At 53.7% G+C, this 15808-nt stretch overlaps 1 protein-coding gene across 2 annotated transcripts; it reads left to right on the forward strand.

Annotated features, from left to right (window-relative positions):
* The first annotated feature begins 9171 nt into the window (after positions 1-9171).
* Positions 9172-14352, forward strand: LOC118653034 (protein C19orf12 homolog). 2 transcript variants are annotated; one of them, XM_036303512.1, is made up of 4 exons: positions 9172-9199; positions 9847-9952; positions 13181-13359; positions 13978-14352. In XM_036303512.1, the coding sequence occupies exons 3-4, from the start codon at positions 13197-13199 to the stop codon at positions 14241-14243; spliced, it is 429 nt and encodes a 142-aa protein (XP_036159405.1). In that variant the 5' UTR covers positions 9172-9199; positions 9847-9952; positions 13181-13196; the 3' UTR covers positions 14244-14352. The 2 variants fall into 2 exon arrangements, with proteins under 2 accessions (XP_036159405.1, XP_036159403.1); XM_036303510.1 differs by lacking the exon at positions 9172-9199 and having other exon boundaries at positions 9822-9952.
* Positions 14353-15808: the final 1456 nt, after the last annotated feature.

Consider the following 15808-nt stretch of genomic DNA (forward strand, 5'->3'; position numbering starts at 1 on the left):
CTCCACCTCCCAGAGCCTCCAGGGGGCGCTGCTCCACCTCCCAGAGCCTCCAGGGGGCGCTGCTCTGCCGCCCTGGGAGTGTGTGTGTGCATGGGGGGTGCCATCCTGACTAGGATGGTCTGACCCTGCCCCTCCATGTGCACAGAAAACTGGAGGGTGGCCGAAACCAGTTTGGCTCAGTGGCTAGAGCGTTGGTCTGTGGACTGAAAGGTCCCAGGTTCGATTCCGGTCAAGGGCATGTACCTTGGTTGCTGGCACATCGCCGGTAGGAGATGTGCATGAGGCGGCTGATCGATGTTTCTCTCTCATCGATGTTTCTAGCTCTCCATCTCTCTCCCTTCCTCTCTGTAAAAAAATCAATAAAATATATTAAAAAAAAAAAAAAAAAGAAGAAAACTGGGGAGTGGATTGAACCCCTGGTGCCTCAGGAAGGACGGAGCCTTTGGTCTCGCAGACACTGCCCTCCAGCAGCCTGGGCCCAGGGTGGCCGCCTGCCTCCATCCCTTCTGTGCTGCTCCAGGGCTGGGCAGGGTGGCCCATCTGGATGGTTCTCCTATCAGACAAGGTGACGGGGTTACCCATGTGGGGTGGCCCTCTGCCAGGCCCAGGGGCACAGGGGTCAGAGGTCCCACACCAATGGCCACTGAAGCCACCGCCCCCCACCCCCCAAGCCAGCCTGCCTTTCCTCTGGGAACCAGTGTCGGCAGGAGAGGGCCCCACTCCTGAACCTGGGGGTCTGGAGGCTCCACGTGTACTGAGCCGACACCCATAACAAGCCGGGTCCTGGGAGGCTGGCAGTGGCTTTGGCCCCAGAGCCCCCCTCGGCAATGAAGGTACTTACCTGGCCCCCCTCAGGCATGCTCAGTGCCTGGGCTTATTTCCTTGTAAAAGACCTTCACTTATTTATTTTTGAAAAGGCCCCCCCAGGCTGGTACAAATCAGGTACAAGCATAAGAGGGCTTCCTCCTCCGCTGCCCCCTGCCCCGCCCCTCTTGTCAATCAATGTCGTGTGCATCCACTCGGTTTAAACATGGTCTTTGAAAATGATTCCTTTCCCTTTATTTGTCAACTAGAGGCCTGGTGCACGAAATTCGTGCACAGGAGCGGAGGGCGGGGGAGGTTGGGGCGTCTCTCAGCCAGGCCTGCACCCTTTCCAATCAGGGAACCCCTCGGGGCTGCTGGCACCTAACCGCTCACCTGCCTGTTGGCCTGATCCTCCTAACTGCTCTCCCCTGATGGTCTGATCCCCCTAACTGCTCTCCCCTGTCTGCCTGATCGCCTCTAACCACCTCTGCCTCAGCCCTGCCACCATGGCTTTGTCTGGAAGGACGTCCGGAAGGTCGTCTGGAAGATGGTCAGTCTAATTAGCATATTACCTTTGTATTAGTGTAGATGCCACCTTGCCTAAAAATGCAGGTTGGTAGCAGGTTTTCCCATCATGGAAGGGGAGCCCGCAGTAGCATCCTGGGTTCCGACCAGGGCTTAAGCACTCGTGCTTTATCTCAGCAGATGAGATTCCTAGAAGACTCTTGGATGTACCTTGGACATGTCTATCCATTTTGCCAAATCATCCTCCAAAAATGTTGAATCACTTTAAACTCCCACCAGCACCCCTGCGTGTGCCCTCCGTCCCACTTTGATGCCAGCATCATTGATTTCCCCCTAGAAGCTTCCCTCCCCTCAGCCGGGACTGCTTGGCACTTGAGCCAAACTCACTGTTCAGCCCGGGACTTGATTTCCCAAGGTAGAATTATGGAGGAAAAGCAGTTTTCCTCTACCCTTCTGAGTTCTTAGCGGAGGCCCTTGTAATGAAAGACAGGTTACCAAGAGAAAAACCAAAGTTCATTAACATGTGTACCTCGTGTATATGTGGGAGATCCCAGGGAAAAATGAGTAACTCCCCAAGGTGGCTTAGAATCCAGATTTAAATACCTTCTTCCTAGGGAGAGGGGACGGGATATGTAGGCCTCTTAGAGGAGAGTACATGATTTTTAGGGAAGATGAATGGGGGTGGGGGAGATAGTTTGTAACAAAGTTTGGGTGTGATGTCAACTTCTAGTCTCCTGTCCTGTGACAGGAGTCAGTCTTCACTGGCTGATGGCACTTTTCCCATCAAGGGAACCTTCTGGGGGGTCCGATTTTAGGCAGAGAAGGAGACTTCAGTGAAAACCTCTCCTTGCATTTGCTGTTTTTCAAGCATCTGCAGGTCAAGATCGTCAGTATAACAACATGGCATATGTTGGGGTGGCCTGTTCTCTGACCTTCAGAATAAACCCAACAAAAGCTTGTTTCCTCTCTTAGATGATTTGCCACAGTAGCCTTATTCCCTGGAGACAGTATTCTGACCAGGCCTTCCTGGGAGTGGTCCTAACATACCCTGTGCTTGTAGAAAGGTGTGGGCCATATCACCAGATAAATCAGGGTCAGTTTTCTCATCTTGTGGAAAGGGAGATGAAGTTATGATAGTTTATCTCCCTTTCCACCGGTTTCCTGCCGATTTGTGTCTCTGCTGCAGCCCCAGTGTCCCCAGCGCCTCTGTGGCTGTGGGGGTTGGGGCTGCTGAGGGCCGGGCCCCCCTATGGGCTGTGTCTCTGCTCCTCCATCCCGGCAGCAGTGCTGACCAAGCAGGCCCAGAGGCCCTCCACCAGCGGGTTGGGGCAGAAGGTCTGAGTCATCGCCAGGCTTTGCTCCACCGCTTGGAGCCTACATAAGCAAATTAACTGCCATTGGGTTAATTTGCACACTCACCTGATTGGCTGGTTAGCATAGCAAAGGTACGGTCAATTTACATGTTTGTCTATGATTAGGTAAGATGCTGATTGCTGAAGACTTGGAAAAACACAGACGAGTATATATACTAAAAAGTGCTACCGATTCCAGCACTCAGACAACCACCATGAAACGTGGTATATTTTGTGCACATCTGGTAATGCCGTGTGTGTGTGTGTGTGTGTGTGTGTGTGTATGTGTGTGTTTCTACCCAGTTTGCATCCTTGCTGTTTAGGCCACTGTGAACCCTTTCACAGATGAACACTGGGGCTGTGACTCGGAATTCCCGCCCACGTGTGTGGCGGCTGTAACATTCCTTGGCTCTTAGCTGCCCCCTGCCCGGTGCGGCTGCCTGGGGGTAGGAGGGGGGTCCTTAGAATCATAAATGCTGCGAGGACATTTTTGTGTTAATATCCCCTGTATTTTGCCTCATGATGGATGGTCTTTAGGGAGATCCCTTAAAGTGAAGCTGCTGGGTGAAGAAGTGGCAGTTTAAAATATATACATTTTATTGATTTCAGAGAGGAAAGGAGAGAGAGAGAAATATCTATGATGAGAGACAATCATGGATCAGCTGCCTCCTGCACGCCCCACACTGGGGATTGAGCCTGCAACCAGGGCCTGTGCCCTGACCAGGACTCGAACCCTGACCTCCTGGATCATAGGTCAGCACTCAACCACTGAGCCACACCAGCTGGGCCATTTTGGCATTTTAAGAATGTGGGTCATTTAAAGCTGGATACAGGGCATCGCTGTGGCAGCCGGAGGGGCAGGTTACAGGGAGAAAGAACTGCAGGCAGACGAGGCCCCCGCTCCCCCTGCCTCCTGGGATCCCCGGGCAGGGCCCACAGCACACGCTCCAGGGACTGGAACTTCCCCTGCTTTTTGCCCAGAGAGTTTGGCTCTGTCCGCCCACCCTGTGCTCCCCGGGGCCTGCCTTTCTGCTGTCAGTGCTGGAACATTCTGGATCTGGCTCCTCGAGGTGGGGGTGGGGTGGGGTGGGGTGGGAGCCAGCAGGAGGTGGTTTCTGGGAGGGTACCCCATTTATCTTCAGTAAGTTGCCCCTCACCCCCTGACCTGTCTGCTCAGAGCCCTCTGTCCAAGCAAAACCGGCCAGGACCAGTTTGTGTGACCCAGCGAGGCCCAGGCTTGCACACAAACCAGTTGTTGGACGCACCTCTGACCGCCCCCCTCCTCCCCGCAACACACACACACACCTGGTCGGTCCTCCGTGAGGAAGGCCTCACAGGCCCTAGGAATCTCATTCTCTAACCCCCCTCCCCCAGTGGTGGCTGCCTGTGAGCAGCAGGCTGAGCCGCTCCCCCTGGAGCCAGGCCCCACCTGCTGAGTCAGGGTCACACTCTAGACCAGGGGTGGGCAAACTTTTTGACTCGAGGGCCACAATGGGTTCTTAAACTTGACCGGAGGGCCGGAACAAAAGCATGGATGGAGTGTTTGTGTGAACTAATATAAATTCAAAGTAAACATCATTACATAAAAGGGTACGGTCTTTTTTTTTATTTCAATAGTTTTATTCATTTCAAACATTTTAACAAGAAGAATGTAAACACTAATTATAATTTGAAACTTCAAAAAATGGAGGAATCATAGCACAATAACATACCTTATATTGAAGATGGCAAAGGCAAATAAAATTGCCTAACAAAGGAAAGGTACAAAAGCCTTTCAAATTAAACTTAAATATAATAAAATAATTTAAAACTAAAACAAATAGAAAAGAACAAAATGTGTAACCAGTAAATTAAACATTTTCTTTAGTGCAACTTCCAAATTATGCCCGGGACGTAGATGTAGATGGCAATGTAGACTGGGTTGAAAGGTTTTTGGTCTTTAAAACATCAACTTCAGTGGGAACAGTGTTGTTGGTCTTCTTTTTAGCTAATGCATCAAAGTCTGGAGTTAGTTTTGTTGTGGCCATTCTCAGGATAGACCTGAGGTGTTCGTCAGTTAAGCTGGGTCTGTGAGGGGCTTTGTTGATGTTCATGACGCTAAATGTCTGCTCACAAATATAGGTTGACCCAAACAGCACCAGTATCTTCTGTGCCATCCTCCGGATGTTTGGAAAAGTGGCTTCATTAAGTGAAGCATAAAAGTCTCTTAGTTCAAGAGAGCTGAATTTCTCCATTAGGACAAAGTCAGACTGAAGATCGATGAGTTCCAGTTGCACCTCTTCTGGTGCTGTTTCAGGGTTTTGTGACAAAGGACAGGCCACCAGTTGAAGTGACTGGTCAATTTTTTCAACATCAGAAAACCGACGACAGAATTCTGCATGCAGGTCACCCAGTGATTTGCTGTATTTCTTCACATTTTGGATGGTCTCCTTCTGTGTGGCTAGTGTGGCAAAATGAGTGAAGACTTTGTCTGGAAAAGAAAATCAGCTTCGATTTAAAGGCTTTCACATTAGTGTACATGTCATGTACATACTGATCTTTTCCCTGTAGCTTCACATTTAGCTCATTCAAATGTGAAAATATATCTACAGCAAATGCAAAGTCACACAGCCAATTCTTGTCACTCAGCTCAGTAAATTCGTCAGACTTCCCCTTTAATTTCAAAAATGCACCGATCTCTTCTTTGAGCTCCCACACTCGTTGGAAAACTTTGCCCAAACTCAGCCAGCGGGCACGAGAGTGGTAAAGTACGTCGTGGTGATCCGCATCAGTTTCCTCCAGAAACTTAAAAAACTGACGGTACTGAAGTCCCTTTGCTCGAATGAAATTAACAAGCTTTACGACTGGATTAACAACATGATTAAGTTGTAATGTAGACTTGCACAATGATTCCTGGTGAATAATACAGTGAAGAAAAATAACATCTTGGTTAGGGTTCTCCTCTTTCACTTTATCCTGAATTCTTTTTAGCAGTCCAACATTTTTTCCAGTTAAATGTGGAGATCCATCTGTCGTGACATTAGCAAGTTTACTCCATGGTAGCTTCATTTTCTCGATGCCAGTAGACACCAGTTCATACAAGTCCTCTCCCCGTGTTTTCCCTTTCAGTGGCTCCATGGCTAAAAACTCCTCCGTAATTTCAAAATTGTCACTAATCCCTCGGATAAAAATTAAGAGCTGAGCAGTGTCCTTTACGTCATTACTTTCATCCAATGCTAGTGAATAAAACTTAAAGAACTCTGCCTTACTATTTAACTTGCTGGCCAAGTCTTCATCAATCAGTTCCACTCGACGAGTCACTGTCCTGCGCGATAAGCTGAGTTTTTCAAACTTGCCTTTGCTCTCTGGACACAAGAGACCTGCTGTCTCTATCATACATTCTTTCAAAAACTCGCCTTCAGAGAGAGCTTTGCTAGCTTTTGCTAATTTGAATGATAGCATAAAAGTTGCTTTGGTAGTTGTCTCTTGAATTGCAGTTTGTCTGTGAAAGACATTTTGCTGAGCCTGTAATTTAGCCATCAACCTCTGCAGTAGCCTCCTGTTCTTGAGGTGACTGCTTGCTAGCATAGTTGCCATGCTTTATGGCAAAGTGACGGCTGAGATTGTACTCTTTGAAGACTGCAAGTGTTTCCTGGCATATCAGACATACCGGCATTGATCGGACTTCGGTGAAAAAATATTTTGTTGTCCACTCCCTCTTAAACACTTGGCATTCACTGTCCACTTTCCTTTTCTTTGGTCCACTCATGTTTAAAATTGGGCTAAAACCAACAGTACCGTTCTCTTATTAAATTCTTTACTAAAATAAGACAGTAACGTATAAAAACAAGTGATTAAATTTGCTCTACTATAACATTTTTGGTCTTCTAAAAATATATATATATATAACAAAATCATCTGAAAAAGTTCAGACATGGGACAGAGGCACACCCTGACCATAGAGAAAAACCCCTTTCCTCCATAGGAAACCTGTGTATCTTTCACACAGGCCCTTTGTTTATGGTAACACACATAGCTGCACATTGCTGTGTCTTCCAGACACACTTGTATGGGAGGTGCTAGGGCAGTGCAAAACATGGGTAACCAGTAGTTACCACTAGCACTTCCGTTACTGGCAAAAAACAGGCGCAGTGCACATAGTGTGAAAGAGCCCATTATCAATCTTAGATTGCATCCACTGGACTCTATAAAAACAACCAAGTGCCACTTTTAAATGCCCATTGCAACAGTTTTTCTTATTAAAAGCTGGAAATGGCAGGATATTTATATATATATACCCCTACTGTGACAGCCTGGCGGAGCATTACAAAGGAGAAAACCCAGCATCTGGTGATGTCCATAAGTACAAGACTTCAGGCTGTCATTACCAGGAAAGGGTTTCATCCAAGTATTAGATATGAACATTTGATTTTTAGTTTTTCATTTGTCCAATTACTTCTGACACCCTGAAATTAAGCGATTTTGTAATAAAATCTTTAGTTCATCACATTTCTATACAATCTTTTTGTTCAACCCACTGAATTAGGGTTCGTTCACACTAGCCGTGCTGCCGTCGCAGTGCGGTGCAGTACTGCAACGCAGCGCAGCTAGGGTTCATGCAGGGTACACAGGTTTCCATCTTGTTTGCGTCGATGCCAATGTGCAGTGGTGCATGTTCACACAAATGCCCTGTAGCACGCATTTTTACAGCTGAACGTCTTTGTTGTTTTATTAACACGTCATTGTGATGTACAGAATGTGGGAACAGGAAAAAATTGTGTTTGAGTAGAGCTCTTAGTCTTACCTCAGAAAGGCTCTGACACTGTGCTCTCCAGGGGCGTGTCTCCCTGCATCACCACGATAACGTGTCTACGCATTCCCAGGGTGATGTCGGGAGACGCGTCCGCGGGCATTACCAGGAGCCTCTGGAAGACTGAGAGGTTGTTCCTTCTACTGAATGGGCGGATATAAATCTGCCCACTCAGAAGAAGGAGCTGCGGCTGGCTGTGTTTCCGACGTTGCCATGTTAACACTGCTGCCGGTGAAGGAGCAGAGGGGAGAGCAAGAGAACCCTCCGCTCTTTCGGCTCTGCGGGCCAGATAGAACAGCCGAACGGGCCGGATCTGGCCCGCGGGCTGTAGTTTGCCCACGGCTGCTCTAGGGGGACATTTGAGACCCAGCTATTTTTAGGCGGCTGTCCAGGCGTGTGCCGCATGCAGACCTCACTGGTGCTGGGGACAGCCCTGCTGGGACCATCGCTGACCCTGCCCTGGGCGCCACCCCAGGGCCTTTAGGCTGAGCTGGGGTCCTGGGATGGAGGGAGGGCTCCTGGGAGGAGCTCAGAGAGCAGTGGAGGGAGACACACCAGGCAGTGACCTCGGTCCCCACAGCGAGGACCACGGCGACGCTGGCAGCGGGTGGCGGTGAGACGGCGGGTCTCACACATGGGATGGCGTCTGCGGCTGCACCTGCTCTAGACCTCGCGGCTCAGCAGGACGGACACCAAGTGCTGAGGAGCCTGGACAGTGTGTACAGTGGTTGGGCATCGACCTAGGAACCAGGAAGTGATGGTTTGATTCCCGGTCAGGGCACAGGCCTGTGTTGCGGGCTCGATCCTCAGTGTGGGGCGTGCAGGAGGCAGCCGGTCCATGGTTCTCTCTCATCGTTGATGTTTCTCTCTCTCTCTCTCTCTACCTTCCTCTCTGAAAGCAATAAAAACATATTTCGGGAAATAAGTCAGGGGAGAGCGGCCTGGGTGGGCAGGGGGGGCTGGATGAACCCGGAAGAGGGGAGCAGTCAGCACTATTTTATTTCTTTTATTTACAAAGCGCAGCAGCAAACGAGATGGCATCCCGCCAGCGGATGCGGGAAGTGGGGACGTGCCCGGCTCGTGTCTCTGTCTAAATGTAAGTCTCAGAGGCGAGCTCACAGGACCCTGTGTGGGTGCGGAGCGCTGAGCTCTCCTGGTCGGGGCGCCCGCAGGCCTGGCATGGGCACCGGCAGGGGCCTGGGCCACCCGTGCCAGGCACACTCCTGGGTCAGGCGCCGGGCAGATGGGTGGGAACCCAGGCTGCAGCCAAGGACCGAGACCTGTGACCCCACAGCTGAGGGGGCCGGGCCCGGGGCCGAGAAGAGCCAGAGCGGCCCTGTGGGTGGGTGAGCTCCGGGGCTGGCTTGCAGGTCCCCCCTGACCAGAGGGCCCGTGGGCGTGGCCTGGAGGAAGTGAGCACAGGGCCTGGCCAGGTCCCAGCGGCTCCCCTAGCATCCGCCCACCTCCCCATGACCGTAGCTTCACACCCTGTGTGACAGGACCTGGGGGTTTTTCTTGGTAAAAACAGCAGCCCCGCCTCCTCCTGCCTCCCCACCCCCATCCCACAGCTGACGGGGAGGCCTCTTCTGTTTGCTGTTCTCACCAGAAAATGAACCTCCCTCCCTCCCTCCGTCCCTCCCTCCCTCCCTCCCTCCCTCCTTCCCTCCCTCCCTCCACTGATGGAGGACAGCGCTGAGCCCTGGCAGAGGGTGTGGGCACCCTCCCAGCAGTGAGTGGGGACCAGCCCTCAGAGGCAGACTTTCTGGTGGGAGGCGTTTGCTAGAAAGTGAACCGAGCAGGTCATTTCTGATGCTGAGCCGTGTGGTGGCCGCCAGGAGGAAGGCTGACGTGCCCGCTGGGCTGGGTGGTGCCAGGCAGAATCAGGGACAGTCACCTGGCACCCCCTGCACCCTGTGGGGGAGCCAGTACTGCACAGGCCGGAGGGGAGCATGCCTGGGCCCAGGGAACAGCTCAGGGACCCTCGGAGGCCGTGGAGGGAGGAGGGTGAGGTCAGGTCAGAGGGGCCATGGGGCCTGTTACAGCCCACAGCCAGGAGGAGGAGTTAGGGTGTCTCCCCGTGCACTGGGGGGGGAGGGGGGGGGGAGGAGAGTGAACCAGCGATCTTTCTGTCAAAGAAAGGAGGTCACTGCCACCTTAGGCTCTGCCTTTTCTGATATGACCTTCAGACTCTCAGGGGGCCGCCAACTTAGGCTCCGCCTCACCCTCCCCTTCCTCGGAATTAGCCAATTGCCCATTAATGAGAAAACCAGCTCTGAGCCCTGACCAACCAAGTCAGAGTTCAGAGTGAGGGGCAGGCAGACCTGAGGCAGGAAATGAAACCAAAAGGGAATACCTGTTCCCTGTGCCGTGGCCCAGGATCCCAGCTGGAGGAGCACCCTTCCCGCAGCCGTCCATCTGCTTTGCTGGTCCAGTTCCAAGTGTTTGTCTCATTCCTGCCACATCGTTGACAGCATTCTGACAGGTGGGTGCGGCGGGTGTGGGCGAGGGGGGTCCTACTGTCCAAGTGCTCGCCTCCCCCACCAATCCCCCCTCACCCCCGATCCTACCCCGCAGAAGGGCCGCCTCTCAGCCTCGTCCAGCCTTGGGCTTCCCAGAAGGCCCCCCCCCCCCCACAGAAAGAAGAGGAATCTATCTATGTAAAAGGCTAATGTGCTAAGGGTCCATCCAGGTAATGACGTCAGGTTGCAACGCCCGGCTTCCCCTCTCTAGCAACGACTAGCCTCCTTGCAGTGTCTTCAGCCCAGGAACACGGCTTGCTTTATAGCCAGGTGCCAACATTTCACACTTTAAACAAATGTCTGTGAAGCATTTTCCGCTGCTCATCTCATTTGATCCTCACAGAAGTCCTGGAGTAGGCAGATAGGAGACTCGGTGGAATCCTATTTTCTTTCATTAGCCAGAAAACAAAGATTTAGAAAGCTTAGAAACTTGACCCGACTGACAAGAAGTAAGAAATGGTGGACCTTGACAATGACTTCAGGCTTTCTCACTGCACAGAATATAGTCAGACACGGCTGCAGTTAAATATTTTACCCTTTGTTCTCCCTGCGTGATCTACAATAATGATCTGCTTTGTGTTGATATTTACTGCTGTGTTACTGACAAATACATGAAAGAGAAGTTGGGGTGCTTCACTGGACTGGAAAAAGTTTAGCTACATCAGAAAGCAGGTCTAATTTAGCAAGTTTATTATCCTATACTACAGGCCCAGCGCACGAAATTCATGTGCAGGTACGGTTCCTAGGCCTGGCCTGCAATCAGGGCCATTTCCCTGGCTGCCCACAGCTGACCCCGCCCGCCACTGCCACCCACCCCTGGTTCCCCTGTTGCCATCTGGTGATTGATGACTGACAGCCAGGGGAAGGGATTGAGAGGTTGGCTGTTCCCGCCCGCTCACCACCCCTGCCCCTGTCATGGGTTGACCTCTGTGTGTGGGGCAACCGGCAGGGCAGGGGTCTTGGCCTGGTGCCACCCATATCCCCTGACACCCAGCCCCGGTTCCCCGTTCGCCATCAGGTGATTGGAGCCTGCCGGCCGGGGAAAGGGACCATAAGGTAGTCAGTGTGTCTCATACTGCCTGGTCCAGTGGTCATTCTGATCTATCCGCCTTTAGGGTCAATTTGCATGTTACCCTCTTATTATATAGGAATAGAGGCCTAGTACACAGGTGGGGGCCGGCTGGCTGCCCGTTGGGGGCCCCGGACCTGGGTGGTGGGTCCCCACTGGGGGGCACAGCCAGGCAGGGCAAGGAGCTGCAGGGGCTTTGCAGGCCAGCCCCATCAGGGTGGGGTTCCCACAGGGGGAGGGGCCAGCCTGGTCGAGGGGCTGCAGTGTTTTGGTCTCTGGTTGTTCTGGTCATGATGCCATTATGATTGCTTGCTTTTTATATCTATAGATAATAAAAATCTAATATGCTAAGTGTCTGGTCAACGGGTCATCTATTCAACCAATCAAAGTGTAATATGCTAATGATATGCTAAGGCTGCTCAACCGCTTGCTGTGATGTGTACTGACCAGCAGGGGGCAGATGCTCTGACCAGCAGGTTAGCTTGCTGCTGGGGTGTGGCTGATTGGGACTTAGTGAGATAGGTCAGACATGTCCTGAGCCCTCCCGCAGTCCGTCCCAAGCTCACCAACCTCCCGTGTCCCTCCCTGGCCCCAATTGTGCACTGGTGGGGTCCCTCAGTCTGGCCTGCACCCTCTCACAATCCAGGACCCCTTGGGGGATGTTGGAGAGCCGGTTTTGGCCCAATCCTGCAGGAAAGGTGGAGGGACCCCACTGGTGCACAAATTTGTGCACTGGGCCTCTAGTCCTATCTAATAAAGAGGGAATATGCTAATTGACTGCCCTGCCCTCAAAGATGGCGGTGCCCACAGCCACAAGATGGTGGCGCCCAGTCCCCTCAGGCCCCCAGCTGCCCAGGGCCACCCGAGGCTCAGGTAGCCAGGTTCAGCTGAGGCTTGCACAGTGGTGTGATGGTGCGTCGCCTTCCCCTGATCACCAGGTTGCCTCCCCCCGCCGAGGGCTCCTAGAATGTGAGAGTGGGCAGGCTGGGCTGAGTGACCCCCCTCCAGTGCCTGAATTTTCATGCACCTGGTCTCTAGTCTATATTATAAAAACCCAGTGGCCTTAATGCCATAACAACCAAAGACCGGTCACCAGGAGGCTGCGTGCGTGGCAAGGTGCGCACGGGTAGGCAGGACTGCATGCACGTCAAGGCGCGGGTGGTTGGGTGGAAACTCAGCTCTGGGTCCCACAGTGCCAGTGGGACTCGGGGGAGTCCTGTGGCATGCTGAGGTCTGGGGTCCCAGTTCTTGCACGATTTCTTGCGCTATGTACCTATTAGATATATAAAAGGCAAAGTTGACTCAGGCATGCGCGATACCTATAAAAGTGTCTCTGGCACCAATTGGACGAGTGTGTTTCCATCTGTCATTGTTGATCGTGAATTTGGTTGACACTTCTATTATGGAGAAAGGGCGAATAGCAATATTAAAATATTTTTTACTAATTAATTTCCTTTCAATGTGCACGAATTCGTGCACCAGGCCACTAGTAAGGAAAATAAACCACAGGTACTGCCCACTGCGAGCTCACAGCTCTCGGGGCACAGGGCACAGCGGGACGCGCATTGCAAGTGTTACCTCCCTTAATCTTCACTGATGCCACTGGGAGGGCCCCCTCAATCCTCGGAATCACTGCCCAGGGTCTCAGCGGAGTGACTGGGAAGCCCAGCTCTAAACTACCTGAGGTGTGCAGCAGGGTGCTCTTCTCTATCTATTCATTTATTTTTTAAAATATATTCCCACTGATTTCAGAGAGGAAAGGAGAGGGGAGAGAGAGAGAGAAACATCAATGATGAAAGGGAATCATGAATCAGCTGCCTCCTGCACGCCCCACACTGAAGATGGAGCCTGCAACCCAGGCCTGTGCCCTGACCGGGGATGGAACCCTGAACTACTGGTTCATAGGTCAAAACTCAACCCCTGAGCCACGCAGGCCGGGCCTGTTTGCTTATTGACTACCAGCAGCCCCACTTTCTCGGTGACAGAGGACTTGTCACGTGACGGTGCTGTCCTTTCACCCACGGCAGAACTGGGGTCCTCCCGGAACTGGGGGTCCGCCCTGGACACTGGGAAGAGCGAGCTTTGGGTGGGAGCTGACGCGTGGGAACCCTCCCTCCCGCAGGCCTGCAAAGTGTGCAATGTACCTAACGAAGGAGGACGCCATGAGCCTGCTGTGCTCCCTCTCGGAGGCGAAGAAGATGAAGGCGGCTGTCAAGTACCGAAAACGGCGAGCCATAGGGTTCGCCAGCACTGGGGCCTTACTAGGGTCCATGGTCGGAGGCCCGCCTGGAATAGCCGTTGGTGAGTGCAGTGCCCCGTGGGGTGGGGGACAGAGGCCTCCGGTCCCCAGGGACCTCACAGGAGCCTGCGACCTGCGTGAGGGGCTGGCGAGCTGAGTCTGAGACTCGGCCTTTGTGCACAGACGTGTCCGGTGGGACACACGTGTCTGTGTCTCAGAAGCGCAGGGCGCCCTCCTGTGCCTCCTGCCTGTGGACTGGAAGGCGCCCTGCCCCGGGGGTGTGCCCTGTGTCCCCTGGGCAGGCCTGTTCCTGTCTTCACTGCAGGATCAGGAGGAAGCTGGGATTCCAGGCCTCTGGCTGCTCACATTAGCTGTTCAGAGAGCTCCCGGCCCCGCCCCAGCCCCCAGTCTGTGCAGGAGAAGCGCCCATAGTTGCCCACATGCACCTGCCCCTGGTCTCACCTGGCTCCCGTTTGGGGACCAGTTTCTGCCAATGGGGGCGGTTGGTTGCTTCCCATGATCCCTTGGAGGTCGGGTGAGTTGCTCCCTGTAGTCTGGGAGCAGGAGGTTTCCGGGGGGACCCCACCATGGACTGCGGCCTGAATCGTGGGGAGGAGCTCCCAGCGAGCCCTGAGCCGGCATGGTGAACAGCCCAACTAAACGAAATTCCTGTTTTCCAGGGAGCATTCTCGGGGGGCTCTTAGGGGCCTTGGTGTGGAGCACGAAGTTTAAGCCTGTCAGTCACATCCTCAAGGAGCTGCCGCCTCCCGAGCAGGAGAAGCTCTGCAGCCACGTCATGGCCAAAATCGGGAGCCTGCAGTGGACGGACGTCGATCACCTGACCAAGCTGGTCATGGAAGACGAGGCCCTGCAGGAGCAGCTGCTGAAGCTGCTGGAGGGCTACGTCACCAAGGAGCTGAAGACCACCGTGCAGTACGGCGCCTAGGCTGGGGGGTTGCCGGAAGCCGGTCCATCCTTGCTGCTTGACACAGTCACTGCAGGAAAGAAACATCTGCACAGCATATGTTTCAAGGGACCTGGCATATATAGCATACTGTTCTTAATATGTTTGCTCCCTTTAGCGCTGTGTGTTTTAACCAAGGTCACCTCTCCGAAAAAGGTTGTTTCCCCAGGTAGGGATTTTCCCCTGAAGTCAGGGAGGGGATAAAACTCCTTAACTAAGTGCCAGGCGGGTAGTTAATCACTTTAACTACAAACAATCATGCTTAAGCTACATAATCTTTACTCCCTGGAATGGAGATAAGAAACGCCCTAACCTTTGCAATAGAAATTGACAGGATTAAAATCAACTGGTATAAATACAGATGTAACAAGACAATAAACACCAGAACTTTGCTGGAGATCTAGACCAGGACTTGGCTGGAGATCCTGGCTAGGCTGCTGATCAACTGAACGCTGTCTCCGTGTCATTCCTTCTTCACTGACTCCGTCCACACCCTTGGGGACGCCTGGACCTGCTGGGGCAGGACCCCGGGGGGGGGGGGGGTGTGCTGTGCTGGGTCCTGTTCTGGAAAGTGAAGGTTAAAGAGAATAAAACGGGGCCGAGAGAAACTCTCTGTGCTGAGCGGATCCCTGGCAGAGCCTGCAGCCCTGAGCCCCGCACAGGGCAGGGACCAGAGGACACCGGGCCGGGGAGGGACGAAGGGTGCAGCCCTAGCTCAGCCGAACCGCGAGCAGCCGCCATCGCTGACGAGTCTCCCCCCTGCGCTGTGCACGGGCTCCTTCCAGAAAGAGCTCTCAGAGCAGCCCTGGGCGCCGCCCGTGGGGAGCTGGCGCCCGGCCGAGGTGCCTGTGGATGACGCGGGGACAGGTTCTGCGTCCACTCTCCTGACACGGAGGCAGAGGGCTCAGCCGCTCGGCTGTGAAGGTGACTGCTGTCCGGGCGCCGCTGGCAGGACGGGGACCCTCCAGGCCCAGGGTCTCAGGGCCTGGCAGCTGGCCCTGCTGGATTCATGCGGCCCCAGGAGAGTGCCCCCTGCCCCCCTCATCCCTTCCCAGGGGCCTCATGGGGGGTGGGGGGGACACGAAGAGCACCTGCCCAGCAGCCCGGCCTGACTCCCCCTCCGGGTCCCGCTGGTGAGGCCGCTGCTGCAGGAAGAGGGGCTCCTGGTGGAGTGGGGGGTCAGGACGACCTCGAAGAAGTGACCGCCCTCAGGTCCCCACACACTGTCCTGCCTTCAGAGCCGCAGCTCCCGGTCTGCAGAGCCCACACGGTTTCTGAACAGCCTTCCCCTCCGATTCCTGGAAAGATCGCTGACCCGGGAGGCGGGCACACCCAACGCCAGGGACAAAGGGAGGCAGGGGGTGGGTGACTGTAAACATGGAAGGAAGCTGGGCATTCCCTGCCTGAGGCCCACCTTTCCAAGCTGCTCCACCTCCCAGTGCCTCCAGGGGGCGCTGCTCCGCCTCCCAGTGCCTCCAGGGGGCTCTGCTCCCCCTCCCAGTGCTTCCAGGGGGCGCTGCTCCACAGCTCTGGGTGTGTGTGTGGGG

Source organism: Myotis myotis, unplaced genomic scaffold (genome assembly GCF_014108235.1).
Source record: "Myotis myotis isolate mMyoMyo1 unplaced genomic scaffold, mMyoMyo1.p scaffold_m19_p_37, whole genome shotgun sequence".
NCBI classification, from domain to species: Eukaryota; Metazoa; Chordata; class Mammalia; order Chiroptera; family Vespertilionidae; genus Myotis; species Myotis myotis.

Excerpts from the sequence above, each read along its gene's own strand:
- LOC118653034 (XM_036303512.1), top strand. The coding sequence starts at position 13,197 with ATGTACCTAACGAAGGAGGACGCCATGAGCCTGCTGTGCTCCCTCTCG. Across the intron at positions 13,360-13,977 it reads CCCGCCTGGAATAGCCGTTG|GGAGCATTCTCGGGGGGCTC; the intron begins GTGAGTGCAGTG and ends CCTGTTTTCCAG.